Raw genomic sequence first — 17,660 nt, 5'->3', positions numbered from 1 at the left:
CATAGTAGAAATCGCCATGGTAGGTTGAATCCACAGCCACCGATGGCCATTTTATTCGGACCTTATGAGATGCATATTATTAGCGAAGTGACCTGACTAAGGCTCCGGGGGGGTACTCAGTACAAATGACCATACGGGGACGTGCCGCAAATATGGGTAGCATTTTCAGCCTCTTGGTATATCAATGACCCCTTTTCAAAGCATATTTTGGTATATGAATGGGTCCTTTTTTCAAAATTTTCTCAATTTTTTCGGAAAATAGCCCAATTTTTCCTTAATCTAGCGAAAATTTTCTAAATTTTCCCAAAATTTTGGGGAAATTTGTAAAAACTAAGACAATTTGGGTTAAATTCGGCCGAAAATTTTGACTTTTGGTATATCAATGGGTCCAAATTTCTTGAAAAATTGGTATATTTATGGGTCCACTTTCAAATTCTCAGCGGCACGTCCCTACCAAAACCAAACTTGAGTACCCCCCGGGCTAAGGCTACTGACAATAGATGGGGTAATTGATTTCTCGCTGTGTGAGCAAGCTTGTATACGACATTGCGGTCAATGGTTATACTGTCTCCACTTGAGTGAGTGCCGCTATAGCCTGCTGCGCGCTGTATAGTCCATGGACCAACGCAATATAAAATTGAGAGTTTTGGTCAAATTTTGAGTTCAAAGCGCACGGCCAATTTTCAAAGCGCACGCTAACGACTATAATATCTGTTCAACACGTATTTTCAAGTGTATGAGACCACATCTGGTTTCTTGAGAAAAATTCATTTACGGGAGATATTCATCATTTTCTAACCCATATCCGAAGATTTTCGTCTGATATCAAAATCGTGCATAGCAATTCACGTGTATCGATCTCGTGTATTCATTTTAATGTCTCTGCTGCACCAAATAATTATTAGCCAGGCGAAGTCGGTGTGTAGGCCTACCGTAGGTGACTTAATAAAAATTCCTTTAAAAAGGAATGGGCGCCCAATGTGAGCTTGGTCGTGATGTGGTAAATTTCATGGTGGTTAGATTTGGTATTATTATCTCTTGCAAACCCGGTGACACCTCATTATAGAAATCAGACCTGTCGATAGGTTGTAAGAGGGGATAGCCTTTTCCAGGCACGAATTGGGCCATACATAAAGGAAGTTTTGCTACCGTTGCAACGCAATAAAGACCTAAATGCAAAACAAGATCCTGTAAAGTGGCTCCCGAGGTGGCTTAAAAAACTAAATGCAAAATGAGGTTTTTAAAAAATAGGTTGTTTTCCAGAGTCAAGACGCAGGTATCATTATTAAGCCTCATATCACTTATTTATTGTCGAATAAGTGCAGAGTAGGTTAGATATGATACCGATATTGAATGTTAGACCAAAGTAGCTCAAAGTACATGTAGGCCTACTATACACCTGATCCGTGAACTTGTCTTTTTTAAAGACAAATTCTTGTTTCTTCTGTTTAGGGGGACGTCACTCCCGACTACTGCGCTTGAACTGATGGTCTTAGGCTTGAACATGTTGAACAGAGGCTTGCAGAGCAGTTTTAAATTATTGAGAGTGAGACTCCCACGACAGACCGGGCCCACAGCTAGGACATGCAGAATTGAGCCACAAATATCAGGTGGTGACATCTGACCTCATTCGACCTTTAACATCATCTTGGCGTTTTCATGTTTCCTTCATATCAATGATGATCGATTTTCACCAAGTTTAAGCATAATATCTAAGACTATTATACTAATTATATACTATTATTTCAGGTATAACAGTCTCAGCGGGGGGGGGGGGACTTCCATAGTGGATACGCATCATGTGCCTCGGGAATGACCCCCTTTTTCAAACCGGCTTGTACCCAATGACCCCCTTTTTTGTGTTATGGTCCTACCTAGTATTACCCAATGACCCCCTTTAAAAAAATTCATGTACTCAATTACCCCCTTTTTCTATTTCCTGCTATACCCAATGACCCCCCCTTTTAATTCCCAAATTTAGGTGGTATTTATTTGTGTTCTCCTCCAGAAATAATGAGATTTTCACATTTCCAAGGTGGCCAAGTTGTTTTTACGCAGTTTGGCACTTATTTATGTGTACTTAATGATACTCTTTTGGCAATCCTGTACTCAATGACTCCCATTTTTATTCAGGTTGTGTACTGAATGACCCCATATTTTTGTAATTGTACATTTGACCTGAATGCCCCTACTTTTAACATGGCCGAGCCACATCCCTGCCATTTCAGATAGGAGTGCCCCCCGGGAGTCTCAGATAATATTATGTTTTGATATGAATCCAAATATTGGATCCGGAACATAATAATGATAAAATTGGATGTTTTACACCCAATATTTATTGGTTTCGCTATGGTGAGTTTAAAATATTGGACTCGACTATGTCTCGTCCAATATTTTAAAACTCATAGCTCGACCAATAAATATGGGCTCAACTGGCGATCCAATTTCATATCATTAATCGGGCAGAGCTGTAACGAGTCAAGTCATTTATGGTCAAGTCGAGTCGACTCGACTTGACCATAAATGACTTGACTCGTTACAGCTATAGTCATTCTTACAATATCTCGAGTCAAGTCGAGTCAAATGACTCAAGTCACTGACTCACTGTACAATCTCTATGCACGGGGTGTCTCTATGCGCTGATGCCGGGGAAAATTTGAAAATCTGAGTCATGTCATTTCATTTGTGAAAAGTCGAGTCTCGAGTCATGACTCGTTTAAGTCTGCAATCGGGCCCATATTTCAACATTTGACCTTGTTTGACCTTGGGTGACTTCAGGTCATGTCCCCGCATATCAAAGATGCTTTGAAACAAGTCTAAGCCAAATCGGGCTAATTCTAACCCGGGGAGGGGGGGGGGGCACTCCCTATCTGAAATGGCAGGGATGTGCCTTGGCCATGTTAAAAGTAGGGGGCATTCAGGTCAAATGTACAATTACAAAAATATGGGGTCATTCAGTACACAACCTAAAAAAAATGGGGTCATTCGGTATGAAATTTTGAAAAAAGGATGGTCATTGGGGTAACCAATTGTAAAATGGGAGTCATTGGGTACAGGATTGCCAAAAGAGTATCATTAAGTACACATAAATAAGTGCCAAACTGCGAAAAACAACTTGGCCACCTTGGAAATTTGAGAAATCTCATTATTTCTGGAGGAGAACACAAATACCACCTAAATTTGGGAATTAAAAGGGGGTCATTGGGTAGCAGGAAATAGAACAAAGGGGGTCATTGAGTACATGAATTTTTTTAAAGGGGGTCATTGGGTAATAGGTAGGACCATAACACAAAAAAAGGGGGTCATTGGGTACAAGCCGGTTTGAAAAAGGGGTCTATCCTGAGGCATATCTGTTATGGAAGTGCCCCCCCCCCCGGGATTCTAACATGATCTTCGACCTCTGGTGGCCCTCAATCTGTGGTACAATTTATATGAAGCTTGGGTTCTTCTGAAGTTTGGTGGTCATAGCATGTAATTTAAAGGAGTAGCAGCATTAAATTACCCATAGTATATAAACCGCAATATGACCTAGGCTTCAATGAGTTGCTGCTGTTGAGTCTCCCGGGGGCACTCGACTTTGGAAGTGACAGCCTAGACACCGAAAGGGGGGGGGGTGTCTTTTAGTGAGAAGATTCCAAAAAAAGGGGGTCTTTCCGTTAGGAAAATCTGACCTAAAAAGGAGGTCATTCAGACTGGGAAAAAATTTGGGTCAAGATATAATGTTGATAAAAATGTTTTAAAATTTTCAACAATTTGAAGAAAAATAATGAAAAATGGGGTCATTCAGTGAGAGATTATCAGAATTTTCCCAAAAAATTTTGAAAAAAGGGGGTCTTTTGGTGACAGGAAAACAAACAAGGGGGTCATTGGGTGAGAGGGAGTTCAGTAAAACAAAAAAGGGGGTCATTGGGTGAGAGCGAGTTGAAAAATGGGGGTCAATGTGGCCGCACATCCCCGTCACCCATTTTTAGTGAGTGCCCCCGGGCCTTGAGTCCAATATTTCAAAACTCATAGCGAAATAGGCATATTGGGTGTTTAAAGCATCCAATTTTATCATTATTTTGTGTTCGATCCAATATTTTCATACCGGTACACTGATACATCAAAACATAATAATGGTCGCAATTGGGTCAATTGGTTCTACTCGCGGGCCCGGGGTGTACATGATAGTAGCTGAGACTATTATAGTGCAACACTGATCCCTAAACCTTTTCCCATCCAACGCACCATGGAATCTAATACAGTGTTCCTTTAAAATGTGTTGCCGTCAATGAGCGAGCCTGTCATAAATGATTGGGCGCTAAATGACGCTCATTACCTGTTTACTAATTGAGGTCACTAAAAGGACAGTTTCCAGTATCTTTCATCGCCAGTAATGCATGGATTTATGTGGAGCATAATGGAGCTTGTTTTGCATTGGGTATCTATCGTAAATTCACGGACCACACTTGCCGGATGTTGCAATACCATGGCTGGCGTGCATGGTGAAAATGGCCAATAAAATAAAATTTTCTGTTCAGGCCTACGAAAGAGTATAACCAATGCCATGAAATCCGAAATCATCCCCGGGGAAATTCATGAGAAAACCCGAACCCCACAAATATGTGTATCCGCGGGTGATTTATACGATTCGCGAAACACACACAAAAAAGGGGGTAATTTTTTCAAACACATCCGCGAGTTTGTAAAAAAAAGCCAAGATGGGGGGGGGGTCTCGGGGTGGGGTGGATGATTTTGAAAAAGTGGACCTCTTTTTGGACCTTTTCTTAAAAAAATACTTTTTTTACCAAGATAGCTTTAAGAACCAAATGGGCAAATGTTGACATTTTGTCACAGTGTTGCAATGTTGACGAGGAAGCAAGCTGAAGCAGGAGCCTGTTTTGTTGTTGTTGTTTGTTTTTTGGTTTGTTTGTTGGGTTGTTTTTCGATCGCCATCGTCCGGGGGGGGCGTACATGTACTCGACTTTGAAAGTGCGGCCAGGGTATCTTTCAGTGAAAAGTCCAAAAAAAGGAGGTCTTTCCGTGAGATGGGGAAAATCTTACCAAAAAGGGGATCATTCAGTTAGACTGTGAAAATTTTTGGGTCAAAATATAAAAGTTGATACAAAATTTGAAGAAAAATAATCATTGTTTCTGACCATCTGACTTGCCTGAAGGATTTCTTTGGTTTGCCCTCTTCAAAGGTTTGGTAATTGTAGGTAGGGGTCAATCAAGACCAAGCAGCAAAGGAAGGCAAGGCAACTTTTAATGGGGGAAAACTTTGACGAAAATGGTCAAAAATGGGCTAAAAGTACAAAAACCCTAAAAATCTTATATATCAGCACGACCAGTATCCCAAGGGGAGGGCAATAGGGAAAGACATCTAGACAGGGGGAAGCTGCCCCCTTTGCTATATACGCCACTGACTACAGAATACAGTATCATGATGCATTGATCATGTTAAACATGTTAAATGTTTATTGTTTAATTATTCATATAAAATAATGATATTTTGATGCAACGACTTTTATTGGCATCTAATGATCTAACGTCAGTCAGTAGGTTTTCATTTTCCACGTGCAAGGTAGACATCTATCAGCTGTCTATATATCATGACAAAATAAATTAAAAATCCTAAAATATTGCACACATTAATATTATACTCATACATTCTTCAGGTCGGTCTACAATGGTAAATAAACGTTTTTGGGTGTGTTTTTTTAACATTTACCCTATACTTCTACTAGTCTACTACTGCACGGATTTGTAAAGAACAAGGAGGAAAAACATCAGAGAAAAAGACGGGTGTTTAGATTGTTTTTGAAGATGTGGACATTAGTGGAAGCACAGATAGTGAGAGGCAGGCTATGCCATAGATAAAAATTCCCTTGAAGAGGGAATGTCGAATTCATGGATATTTCTGAGTAGAGACTCCGAGTGAGTCATAATATATGATCATGATGCATAATGAGCCTGCATGTGAGATCTGTAATAGGAACAGAAAGAGAGATGTCTGTTCATGCATTTTGTTTCCTGGAATAATATACGAGTAGGTGTAAACATCCGGTCAGTTTTTAAAGATTAAAAAAAAGTGCAATAATTATCTGTCCCCTCCTCAGGCATTTTCAGGACAAAAAGAGGGGTGAGCAATTTTTGATAGATTGAAGGGGGGGGGGGGGTCGGCATACATTCATGGGGTATTTGTAAATATAACGCTCTAAAAGGCTTGGGAAAACAGTATGAAAAAGTTTTAGTGCACATTTTCCTGCATTATAGATATATTTTAGACCATTAACATGATTAAGGTTTGAAAATTTGGGCGGGCTTCCAAAATTTGGCATGTGCAAGAGGCGGGCAACGATTTTTGGCAGACCGCGGGGCCAATTTTCGGCATTTCGAGAGGGAAGAGGTATGCCGTGAGGGGGCAAGCATTTTTGGCAGGCCATTTACAACCCCCCGACAGATAATTATTGCATAGCACTTAAAATTTGTCACCTTAATACTAGTAATTATTATTTCGATTGAAACTTGACAATAACCGCTTCTCCTGATAATAGCTTCAATTGTGTTAAATTTACTTGTGTTTCAATTAAAGATATATTCGTTGCCATAACAACATCTCCTATATCTGGTAACTTTGTACTCTTAACTATAAGAGGATAATTCTCAGTCACTTCATAGTCCCGAATATTTGCAACGAACAACAGACCGGCAGCACTGCCGGGCTTTCTTGGGTGTCGAACAAATATTATGAGTTCCCTCATGGAGTGTAAATCGTAAAGATGCACTTTTTCACTGAAATTTCCAAGAGCTGGTTCCTGATGACGTAATTTGATCATCTGGCGGATGAGGTTTAGAAGCGACGAGTCATTTGCTTTTTGAACCTGAAATGAAACCAATAAGTGACTTATAGTAGGGCCTATATAGATTTAATGAAAAACTTGTTGGGGCAATCATCATCTTCATCATCATTATCCTCCTCCTCCTCGGAGGGGAGGTGCATGCGCCCCAAAAGCTAAAAAAAAAGGTCCACATTTTGGGAATTCCCCGCAAAAAAATTCTGCGTAGGGGCTTATCAGCATCATTCATCACTGATAATCGTCTTTGCCGTCGTCGTCGGCCATCGCCAGTAGGTTATCATTGACATCATCATCATCATCAGCAGCAGCATGCAGAAGCAGCAGCAGCAACGTTATCACCGGCCCAAATTATCCATTATTATCATCATCATTACCACTACAACCACACAAATAGAAATCATTTTACTGCAACTCAACAGAGAAACAAAATATCATCACCACCACCATCATCATCATTACACCATTAGGCTACCCATAAGGCCTATCATACCTTTATGTTATTATTAATTGAGTTATTTGCTACATCAATCCACGTCTCATTTCCATCTGTAAATCCTGCGTAGTCACCCGAGTCCCATTGCATAGGCCCATAAGGAACATTGCCCTGTAAAAACATACAGAAACACGTTGGCCTTTAACAGTTTTGCTACTGGCTTAGGCCTACTTTTCGGACTTTGCACGAGCGAAAAAGGTGTCACTTTTAAATTGTTGCATGCAAACGTTTTTATTACCTCAAACCGCCCCCCCCCCCCACCACCACTCACGAAAAAAAACCTTTGGGCGAAGTAATGAGCTGTAATGCAAGTCCCAATTTAAAATTTGAAGTGGTACAATCAGTCATAATCCATTTTGCCATTTACCATTTTGTTCTCATAATCCAAAGGCTCATAACTGTGTTTTATCTCCCATACTAGAGAATACAGTATACATGGTATTATGAGGTTTACGGTACTGATTTTTCCCCGGATTTTTTCCAAGCCGCCGTACAACTTAAAAGGGCATTTCGTGATCCACAGCCTCATCCCCCAACTTTTCTAAAAAAAAGTTGAGATTTTATTATACCACTGGAAACCTCTGGCCACATAATGTTTATGTACCAAAAATTTCTTGCAGATTAATAAAAATATCGTCAAATTTGAATTTCGTTCTGGTATACGGTATGGCTCAGTGTAATACACACAATCATGCATAACTCGCAAACGCAAAATCGGAATCAACTGAAATTTTGGGATTTTTTGTGGATATCTACTGAAATAGGATTCTAGGATCACGAAATGCTCCTTTAAGTTCAATTCTTATGGTCAACTGAACAGTGGGCCAGCAAATGATATTTAAAAGCCTTTCATGCCAAAATTCCTGCCCATAAACAGGTTTATGATCAAATACACATTTTAAAATGTTTTGTCGTATAGTAACCTAACCTTTAAAATTAATGCACTTACTGTTTCGGTGGAGGCAGGAACATCCATCATGCTAATCTCGTCTCCATAATACAATAACGGCGACCCAGGAAGCGCCAATGTTAACATGGTAATGGCATGAAGATATTGAGGCTCATAACGAGTTGATATGCGTGAGATTTCTGGACTGCCAAGCTGGAAATAATCAATCAATCAATCAATCAATCAATCAATATATCAATCAATATATAAATCAGTCAGTCAATCAATCAACATATCTTGAGGTATAGACAAATGGTAGATAAATATAAATGCCATTGATCAGTGGGTATCAGTATAGGGAGTGAGTTATTGAGCGATTGAGTAAGTGAGGGTCGGGGTCAGTGGGGGGGGGGCAGGGCGGGGGGGATTATATGGGGTTGGATGGATAAATGAGTAGTGAAATGTATCTTACCGCCCAGTTTGTTAGTGCATTCTGTGGGACACTCATAAGCCATTGACTAATGAAGTATCTGATAGTATGTCCAGTAGTCCTTTGATTATTGACATCAAATAACGCATAGTTGAAGGGATAGTCGGCCAGTGGTTCTTTGTCACTTCCATACAAAGCTGTTGCGTAAGCTAACGAGCTGTCTTGGGTATCCACAACCAATAATCTATTAAGAAAATAATATAGAAATAATAGAAGTCATCCTTTCGTGAAAGCTATCACTCTAAAAAGGAGACTATTTCACTCTAAATGAGTGCAGTGTCAATATAATGACCAATCAAATGGAATAAAAAAATTATGAAATGAAGTGAATGAATATGGAATGAATTGAACCCTTTCAGTGAATGAAAGAGTGAATTGGGTATGGTAGTGAAACCTCTCTCTCACAAAAATGAAAATGTAGTCATTGTGGTTGGTCCCATCATGACTGGATCGTGTTTCTCTGCTTCTATGACTGTACATAGGTCTGTATAGAAATTAGCTGGTATAATAATGGGCCTATATAATTATTAGTGTATCAATTATTGCAGGAAATAACTTTGCTTACTTGTGGTCCTTTTTAGATTGTGTTGAATTGGTCACAATTTTCCTCCATTTTTGCACGATTGACTTTGCTCGTTCCAAACTTCCATGGGATGAACTCAGAGAGGCGCGTCGTGGTCTTGAAGTGTCCTGTGCAATAAATGTGATAAATACATTAACGTATATCATAATAATGATATTTTTTAATAGAAATAAAATATGAATATTATAATACTGAGATACGGTAGACGAATAATAAGACCAGATAACACTTCCATATACACCTGCATATAGGGTTTCATGCTGGTATTGTAGTCCTTTTTTGTTTGTTTTTGTTTTTTGGTGTGCCCAAAATGAGCATTCAAAAGCCCAGTGTGAATTAAAATGCATAACTCATATTGAGCACATTTTGACTTTTAAAATCTAAATGAAACATTTTCCAGCCCTAATATTTCAGCTTATTTCACATGATTTTTAATGAGAAACATGCAATTTTCCACTGTAACATGTACCACATTTTCCAATTTAATGGTAGGATAATGGTGATGATGACTTTGATGAGGTTGCAGATCAGACCACATAAGGACGTGTTTGCTATCTTCAGTAGACAGCACCGTGTGTGGTGTCCACCATTAATTGCTAATGACTGATGATGCATTAGTGTCACGATATTTAATCATCTTCATTAAGATAATTATGAATATTTGATGACTTACGTTGTAATTTGGCACAGTGTACTCCTGGAATCCATTTTGATCAGTGTGTATTTCGCTGGTTCCCAGTAGGTGGTTCACATGTCTTATGTATACTCCATCAATGCCTTGCTCAAGCCAAAATTGTAATGCATCCTGCGCGATAAAGAACGCCATATTAAAATGACCCACCCAGCAAACACAAAACGTTTTAAAAGCTAGATTCACACAGGTTATATATTGGGTTTTGGTTTTGGTTTTGGTTACAACCGTCGGCTTAAAAAGTTCCCCATGGTCACAGAACATTTTGTATGAAAACACACAACAAAATTTCTAACATTTTATCAAAATATTTGTTGCAAATATTTTTACCAAATATTTTGTCAACACTTCAATAAAAGTGTGTTAGAATATTTTGCAGCTAGTTTAAAAAAAAAACGTTTTTAAATGTTATGAAAACGTTTTATACCTATATACCATTTATATAACCCAACATTTAAACGTTTTCTGGCAACCCTTTCTAACCTTTTGCAAAAAATGTCGAAAACGTTTTGCTGGGTATCCGTCTGCCTGAATAAACCCATCTGACTATCTCTTTGAATCTCTCTGACTGTTTCAATCTATCTACCTGTATCTGTCTGTCGTTCTGTCTGTAGGTTATGTCTGTCGGGTGTCTGTCTGTCTGTCTGCTCTCAGTGCATGTTCACCTGTCGCTTCCAATTTGTTTCCCCCCCTTGTACATATTCTTCATGCTTTTCTTAGAGGCTGTCTCCAACAAGAGGGAAGGAGAAAAGTCTTCTCTTTTCTCTCTCGATCATCAATTTCTTCTTTCTCTCTCTCTCGCTCTTTCTCCCTCTACCCCTTCCTCTCTCTTTCTCTCCCTCTCTCTCATTCTCTCTCTTATCTCCGTCCCTCTCCTCCCCCGTTTCTCCCACGATATACTTACCGTCATTGCTATCTGCACATAAGGACTATCATAGTTCAATGATGGTTCTGACTCAAGAAATGAATGGTGATACCATTGCTCTCTGGATGGTTCATATTTCCAGTTGGAGTTCCCAGATGTGTCTTTCTATAAGAGAAAAATAGTAAAGATATTTGCAGATATTTTTTAAGAAAATACAATTTGTATTTCAAAATAATGTTGACTTCTGCTAGTTTTAGTACCGAACAACCGGCTATAAAGCGAACAACGAACTGACATACCCAGTCATTTGGAGGCTCGCTTTCCGAGATACCATCAGCCCAAATGTAAAAATCATGGTATGGGTTGGCTTTGCTTTGTCGACTTTGCTGAAACCAATAGTGGTCTTTGCTCGAATGATTTGGTACAAATTCTAGAACCAATTTCATGCCTATAAACATGATAAATAAGATAAAAAGAAAACATGAAAATAGAAACTATTGTACGAACACTACAGATTGAGGCATAGGAGAGAAGAGAGAATGAAAACAAACGAAATAAAGAACAAGAGAAAGTGAGTGAATGAGTCAGTGAGAGAGGGAGTAAGAGAGGGACAGTGTCGTGCCTAACGAGGGGGCAGGGGGAAACCGCTCCCTACCAACTCAAAAAAAGAAGAAGAAAATATAAAGTTCTTACAGTACAATGTACTGTTTAAATACGAACACATTCGGTCAACGCTGATTTGGGTAAATAGTGTTTTAAATGAACCTAATAATAGTTTTATGTATCAAATTTCACTTCAAAACGTATGAACTGATCATTTTCTCGCGCTGGTCGCTCAGATGAAATTGGGCGAAATAATGCTCACTGTGCTATTTGTTTCGTTGTCCCCCTCCCATCACTGAATAGAGAGGGTAGAGATAAGAGGAGAGGGACAGAAACAGATACAGTGGGGCGTCAGAGACACTCATCCGAATCATAATAAATCAAATAAAATTAACAAAATAAATGTCGGTGATTTAACGTACGCTATATACACCCAAGTACCAGCACACTTCAACAATTATTCCGCTGCCATTAGCATATCTGAATAATTTTCGCTTCAACAAGTCCGCAACTGATGCACAGGTACTCTCAGCCGACTTAGATTGTGATACCCCCCAGCAGCTCCCCATTTTACACCTGGGTGGAGTGAAGCAATTGGGAATTAAGCCGTCTTGCCCAAGGACTCAACACACTGGCCGTGGTGAGGCTCGAACTCGTAACATTCGATTATGAAGCTCGCGCACTAACCATTAGGCCACGTACCGTGCTTTACTAAAAAATAATAGTAAAATAATTAGTCATTTTCGTGGTTCGCTGTTGCTTTTCGTACCTTTCTCATGAACAGCTTGTATGAGCATTTGAAAGTCGTTCATGTCTCCCAATGGAGGGTCGATGCCAGTAAAGTTGGTTATATCTAAGCCAATATGTGTGTATGGTGATGGGTTGATGGTACATAACCAGATGACTTCTATGCCAAGATATTCTAAGTAATCCAGACGACTGGTTATACCTGCATAAGAATAAAAACAGATGAGATATTAATAATTGAAGGCACGATTAATTTTGAAAATAAAATAGACGATTATTAAATTTAGAATTCGCGGGATGCCGATGTGAAAATAACCCCAGCAATATGTATTTACAGATGCATGGTTATATAGATGTACGTAGGTCATGTAGGTACGACATCAATTCTAGTATCAGAAGTAGAAACTATATACTTTTTACAATAGACAATATCGCCATGTCAGCAGCAGATATCAGATTGTAACTTCATCAACACGAATATCAGCAGTAGACAGCTTCTACCATGACTACTATTACTTTATTAGCACGATGTCAGCAAAAGATACGGTAATTACTTGACTTTACTTCATCAACACAAATATCAGTAGGCAGCTACTTTGTTAGCACCATGTCGGCAAGGGATAATTACTTAATCAACACAAATATCACTGAGCAGTAGACCACTAAGCACGGATATCAGTGGATGATAACTTCATCGATACGCGCGCCTAATTCCAGAAAATTCAGCACTAATTGGGATTAATTTTGGGATTAAAAAATATTATCATGTTTTGCCAAATGAAACATAGCTTAATCCTTGGCAATAAAAAATATGGCCAAAACATACGGTATATCAGCAGTAGAGAGCTACTTCATCAATACTTGTATCATCAGTACAGCTACTTCATCCATATCAGACTGTGTATTTCACCCATCCGGTATCAGCAGTAGATAGCTACTTCATCAACATCTATACTATCTTAGATAACTACTTCATCAACACCTATCACAACACCTATAGCTACCTATAACATCTTATTATACCGTATACATATATCTGCAGAAAATGGACCCCTTAATATTTATCAGCGGTAAAATGACTTCATCAATACCTGTATCATTTGTATCAGTAGCTATAGCTACACTATCTATAATTCATTAATACCTGTATATCTTCGGCAGATAAATACTTCGACACCTGAATAAGCAGTAGATCATAGCTAATCAATGCCTCTATCAGCAATAGTTAGCTACTTCATCAATGCCAATATCAGTAGTAGATAGCTACTTCATCAATGCCAATATCAGTAGTAGATAGCTACTTCATCAATGCCAATATCAGTAGTAGATAGCTACTTCATCAATGCCAATATCAGTAGTAGATAGCTACTTCATCAATGCCAATATCAGTAGTAGATAGCTACTTCATCAATGCCAATATCAGTAGTAGATAGCTACTTCATCAATGCCAATATCAGTAGTAGATAGCTACTTCATCAATGCCAATATCAGTAGTAGATAGCTACTTCATCAATGCCAATATCATCAGTAGATAGCTACTTCATCAATGCCAATATCATCAGTAGATAGCTACTTCATCAATGCCAATATCATCAGTAGATAGCTACTTCATCAATGCCAATATCAGTAGTAGATAGCTACTTCATCAATGCCAATATCAGTAGTAAATAGCTACTTCATCAATGCCAATATCAGTAGTAGATAGCTACTTCATCAATGTCAATATCAGTAGTAGATAGCTACTTCATCAATGCCTCTATCAGCAATAGTTAGCTACTTCATCAATGCCAATATCAGTAGTAGATAGCTACTTCATCAATGCCAATATCAGTAGTAGATAGCTACTTCATCAATGCCAATATCAGTAGTAAATAGCTACTTCATCAATGCCAATATCAGTAGTAGATAGCTACTTCATCAATGTCAATATCAGTAGTAGATAGCTACTTCAGCAATGCCTCTATCAGCAATAGTTAGCTACTTCATCAATGCCAATATCAGTAGTAGATAGCTACTTCATCAATGCCAATATCAGTAGTAGATAGCTACTTCATCAATGCCAATATCAGTAGTGGATATAGTTACTTCATCAATGCCAATATCAGAAGTAGATAGCTACTTCATCAATGCCAATATCAGTAGTAGATAGCTACTTCATCAATGCCAATATCAGTAGTAGATAGCTACTTCATCAATGCCAATATCACCAGTAGATTGCTACGTATTAGCTGTAGACAGCTACTTCGTAACTAAATTTTTGTATTAGCAGTAAGTCTATAATAAGTAGTTCCTGTATATCAATACCGGTATCGGCAGTAGATACCTACTTTGTCAAGCAGTGATTAGCTACTTCATCAACACCAAATCAGCAGTAGATATGCCTACTTTTACCAATACTGTATATTTCTCCCGATGGTGGTATAACAATTTGCCTTATTAGCCTTTTCGTAATTACGTATACAATATTGCATGCTAATTATTTAATTGTATAGATTAAAAAAAAAATGTTCACACATACCATTAACGCGAATGGCAGGTACATAACTCTCTAAATGCATTCAATTTCATCTTTACACTATAAGTATCAAAATTCCCCCCGAAAAAATGTAAGAGCATGGAGCCTCTCGTTTTGCTCTCATCATAGTAAGATGAGCCGACTCTGCATCTGGAGGGCCCCATTGATATGATGAAATACAAAGAACCCCTAGAGCAATGCCATGCTGAAAGAACGTGCTTATCAAACACACACATAATAATGATGTATGCTATGTACTTGCTTATAGCTGATGACAGCTTACATTGCAATAATGTCGGTGAAAGCAAGAGGAAACAAGAAGGGGAAATATCATCATATTGCTTTGAAGGAGTACTACGTTGATTTTAAAAGACTGAGATAGTCACATTTAGATGTATGTAATATGTGGCGATGTGGTAACATCTTGTTAACGGCATACAGTGGCATACCGGGGTAGTGAATAAAAGGGGTAAAATGTCATCAGGTTGGGGAAAGGAAGGGGAATCTGAGATAGTCACATTTAGATGTATGGAATATGGATATAGTCGCGTAACATCTTGTTCACGGCATATCGGGGTAGTAAATAAAAGGGGTAGAAATGTCATCAGGTTGGGGAAAGGAAGGGGAATCAAATTATCGTGTTTTCTTTATTGAAGTGATATTTATTATACTTCTTAAAGAATGTGTATAGTGCGCTCATGAATAAAATACAAATATTTTTCTGTTATTTTGTGTAAAAATGTTAAAATCAACAGAGATAGAAGTTGTTGTCAGAAACTGATTATATTGTGTTCTATATGCTATCTTCAGTAGACGAACCCGTTATAGGTCAAACATATAACGCAGTATAAATCAAAGTAAATATAGCTCGTCCATGATAACATGAATTGGTAAGATCGTATGTGTTATAATTCAACAAATGTGTCTGTCTTAACTTTATTTAGGCTTAATATTCATTTGGTAAACTTCGTAAATCAGCTTACAACAGGCATAGGATAAATCATACACACCACCACCACACCCCGTCAATTTGTTTTTATTCCTTGATGGAATGTAGTAATAATTGTCTTTGTCGACTTTTAACCAAACAAATGAGATAAAATGAAAGAAATCATACGTTTAACGCGGAGCTTTATGGGGGTTTATGCTGAATTTAGATAATTCAAAATTGATCATAATGAATTTGGCTGATTCCGATTTATTTGTTGTAAGTTGTGATATTATGTCAAAAAATCAGGTTAAAAAAAAAATTGACAAACTTCGTATATATATATATCAGATCGTAAAATCAACCATTTTTGATTTTTTGTCGCATACCAATTAAAAACAATTAAAAAAGTGTTGCTTGATTTCAAAATGAACATAGGCCTAGGTGTTTGTCATGTAGTTCATAATATATATATATTTCTTTCATGAGAAAACGCATATAGTCGTGAGTATCTTGGTTCTATAAAATTCAATCCGTTTCTCAGACAGCCTTGGGTATATAATTCGTGTCTTATTAGACCTGGAATGATCGAGCTATATACAGTGGCGTAGATTTCTTTTTGACATTGGGGGGATGGGGTTGGAAAACCTTTCTTGAAGTATAGAAAATCCAGCACTTTTGGCGACAAATTTTGCCCTTTTGAAGCTAAATTGATGAAATATATGGTGCAAAAGTGGAATAAATTCGCGGGAAGCGCACACAAATTTGCACTTTTGGGGGCTAAAATGGCCAAATGTAAGGTTTATTTGGTCAGAAACCCACATACAGGCCTCAACATGGGGGGTGGGGTGATTGTATGGAGCATCCCCTGACAAAATATTGGAAGTATTTATCCCCCATCCCCGGGATGGAGCTATATGAAAAACATTTTGCGCAGATGAGTATACACATAGAAGATGCACTAATGCTGAATGGTGTTTGAAACTATAGCCATTCTGTCTGCTATCTACTGATGACAGCAAAAATATCAAATTAAAATAAATATTCCTTTTAGAATTAAAAGCTAGGTATGCGCTCAAAATGCAGGGTCAGCATAGCTCACCATTTTAATGCTCTGATTTTATAACAAGTATAATGTAGGTTTGTGCAACAGGCAATATAAATTACGAGTCGTCTATTGAAGTGAATTACTAATGGGTCAATGAATTTTATATATGGCGATTGCATGAACTATAGTGTTAACTCATGCATTAGCACTGGGTATTTTGCTTCTTTAAAAGCTTTACACACCTGTATAGTTTGATAGCTTTATGTGTAAAGAGGCTCACATCATTTTATATTAACCAACCAACCTTTCAAATCACCAATGCCATCTCCATCGCTATCTTGAAATGACCTCGGAAATATCTGATATCCAACTGCCGATTCATACCACTTTACATCATATTTTGGTGACGATTTGAAGCTTATTGATCCGAACATTACAGTAGCTAACACAATAAATAATGTACATATTATAAAGATAAAACATGAAAATACAAGACAAGCAGTTCGCCGGGATTTTAGTCTGCTAGTACAGTTTCTGCAGCATGTTCCACCAACTATGTCCCCATCACGTCGGTTAAATCGAACCTCTTCGCCGTGCCATGAATCCCAATTTTCTTCAGTTGTTTCCAGTGGGCCTGGATCATATAATGCAAAATGTTCTTGGTTTGTCTCAATACGATCATCTGTACCATTGTGAATCTCGCTGTAATCTCCCATCTTTTTGAACGTTTGTCTGCAATTTGCAAATGGCAATGTAGCTTTACCGTGTACTGCACACTGTTACCGCAGCAACATTGCTAAGTGTGTCGCCATTCGAAAATTAAAATCAGCTGTGAGAGCGTGTGTGTTTTTACCTGGCTGGGTCGAACGCTTTGGTTATTATTGACGATGCTCATTCAACTATTATTGAAGGCTTATTGATGTCTCACAATGTATATTATTATCGTGCAGGTCGTGGGTGCAGAGTTCG

The 17,660-nt window shown here is 38.2% G+C and overlaps 1 protein-coding gene across 1 annotated transcript; it reads right to left on the bottom strand.

The window, feature by feature from the left end:
- Positions 1-5,434: 5,434 nt before the first annotated feature.
- LOC140165400 (maltase A2-like) lies at positions 5,435-17,586 on the bottom strand. The gene is made up of 10 exons (XM_072188740.1): positions 16,996-17,586; positions 12,223-12,402; positions 11,150-11,298; positions 10,890-11,015; positions 9,968-10,099; positions 9,277-9,401; positions 8,694-8,895; positions 8,282-8,434; positions 7,330-7,443; positions 5,435-6,863 (listed from the first exon to the last, which is right to left on the bottom strand). Exons 1-10 carry the CDS (start codon positions 17,405-17,407, stop codon positions 6,492-6,494), a joined length of 1,965 nt encoding a protein of 654 aa, XP_072044841.1. The 5' UTR covers positions 17,408-17,586; the 3' UTR covers positions 5,435-6,491.
- Between the last annotated feature and the right edge of the window lie 74 nt (positions 17,587-17,660).

The sequence above is a fragment of the Amphiura filiformis genome, chromosome 1 (assembly GCF_039555335.1).
Source record: "Amphiura filiformis chromosome 1, Afil_fr2py, whole genome shotgun sequence".
Lineage (NCBI taxonomy): Eukaryota > Metazoa > Echinodermata > Ophiuroidea > Amphilepidida > Amphiuridae > Amphiura > Amphiura filiformis.
The sequence above is the reverse complement of the archived record's forward strand: the minus strand, read 5'-3'. Positions and strand labels throughout refer to the sequence as shown.

What these genes read in the sequence shown, in the direction of transcription:
- LOC140165400 (XM_072188740.1), bottom strand. Translation starts at nt 17,407, where the DNA reads ATGGGAGATTACAGCGAGATTCACAATGGTACAGATGATCGTATTGAG. An exon ending in TGGCATTGGTGATTTGAAAG is followed by an intron (nt 12,403 to 16,995) that starts GTTGGTTGGTTA and finishes ATTCTTATGCAG; the next exon opens with GTATAACCAGTCGTCTGGAT. An exon ending in TTCCTGCCTCCACCGAAACA is followed by an intron (nt 7,444 to 8,281) that starts GTAAGTGCATTA and finishes ATGTTTTTACAG; the next exon opens with GGCAATGTTCCTTATGGGCC.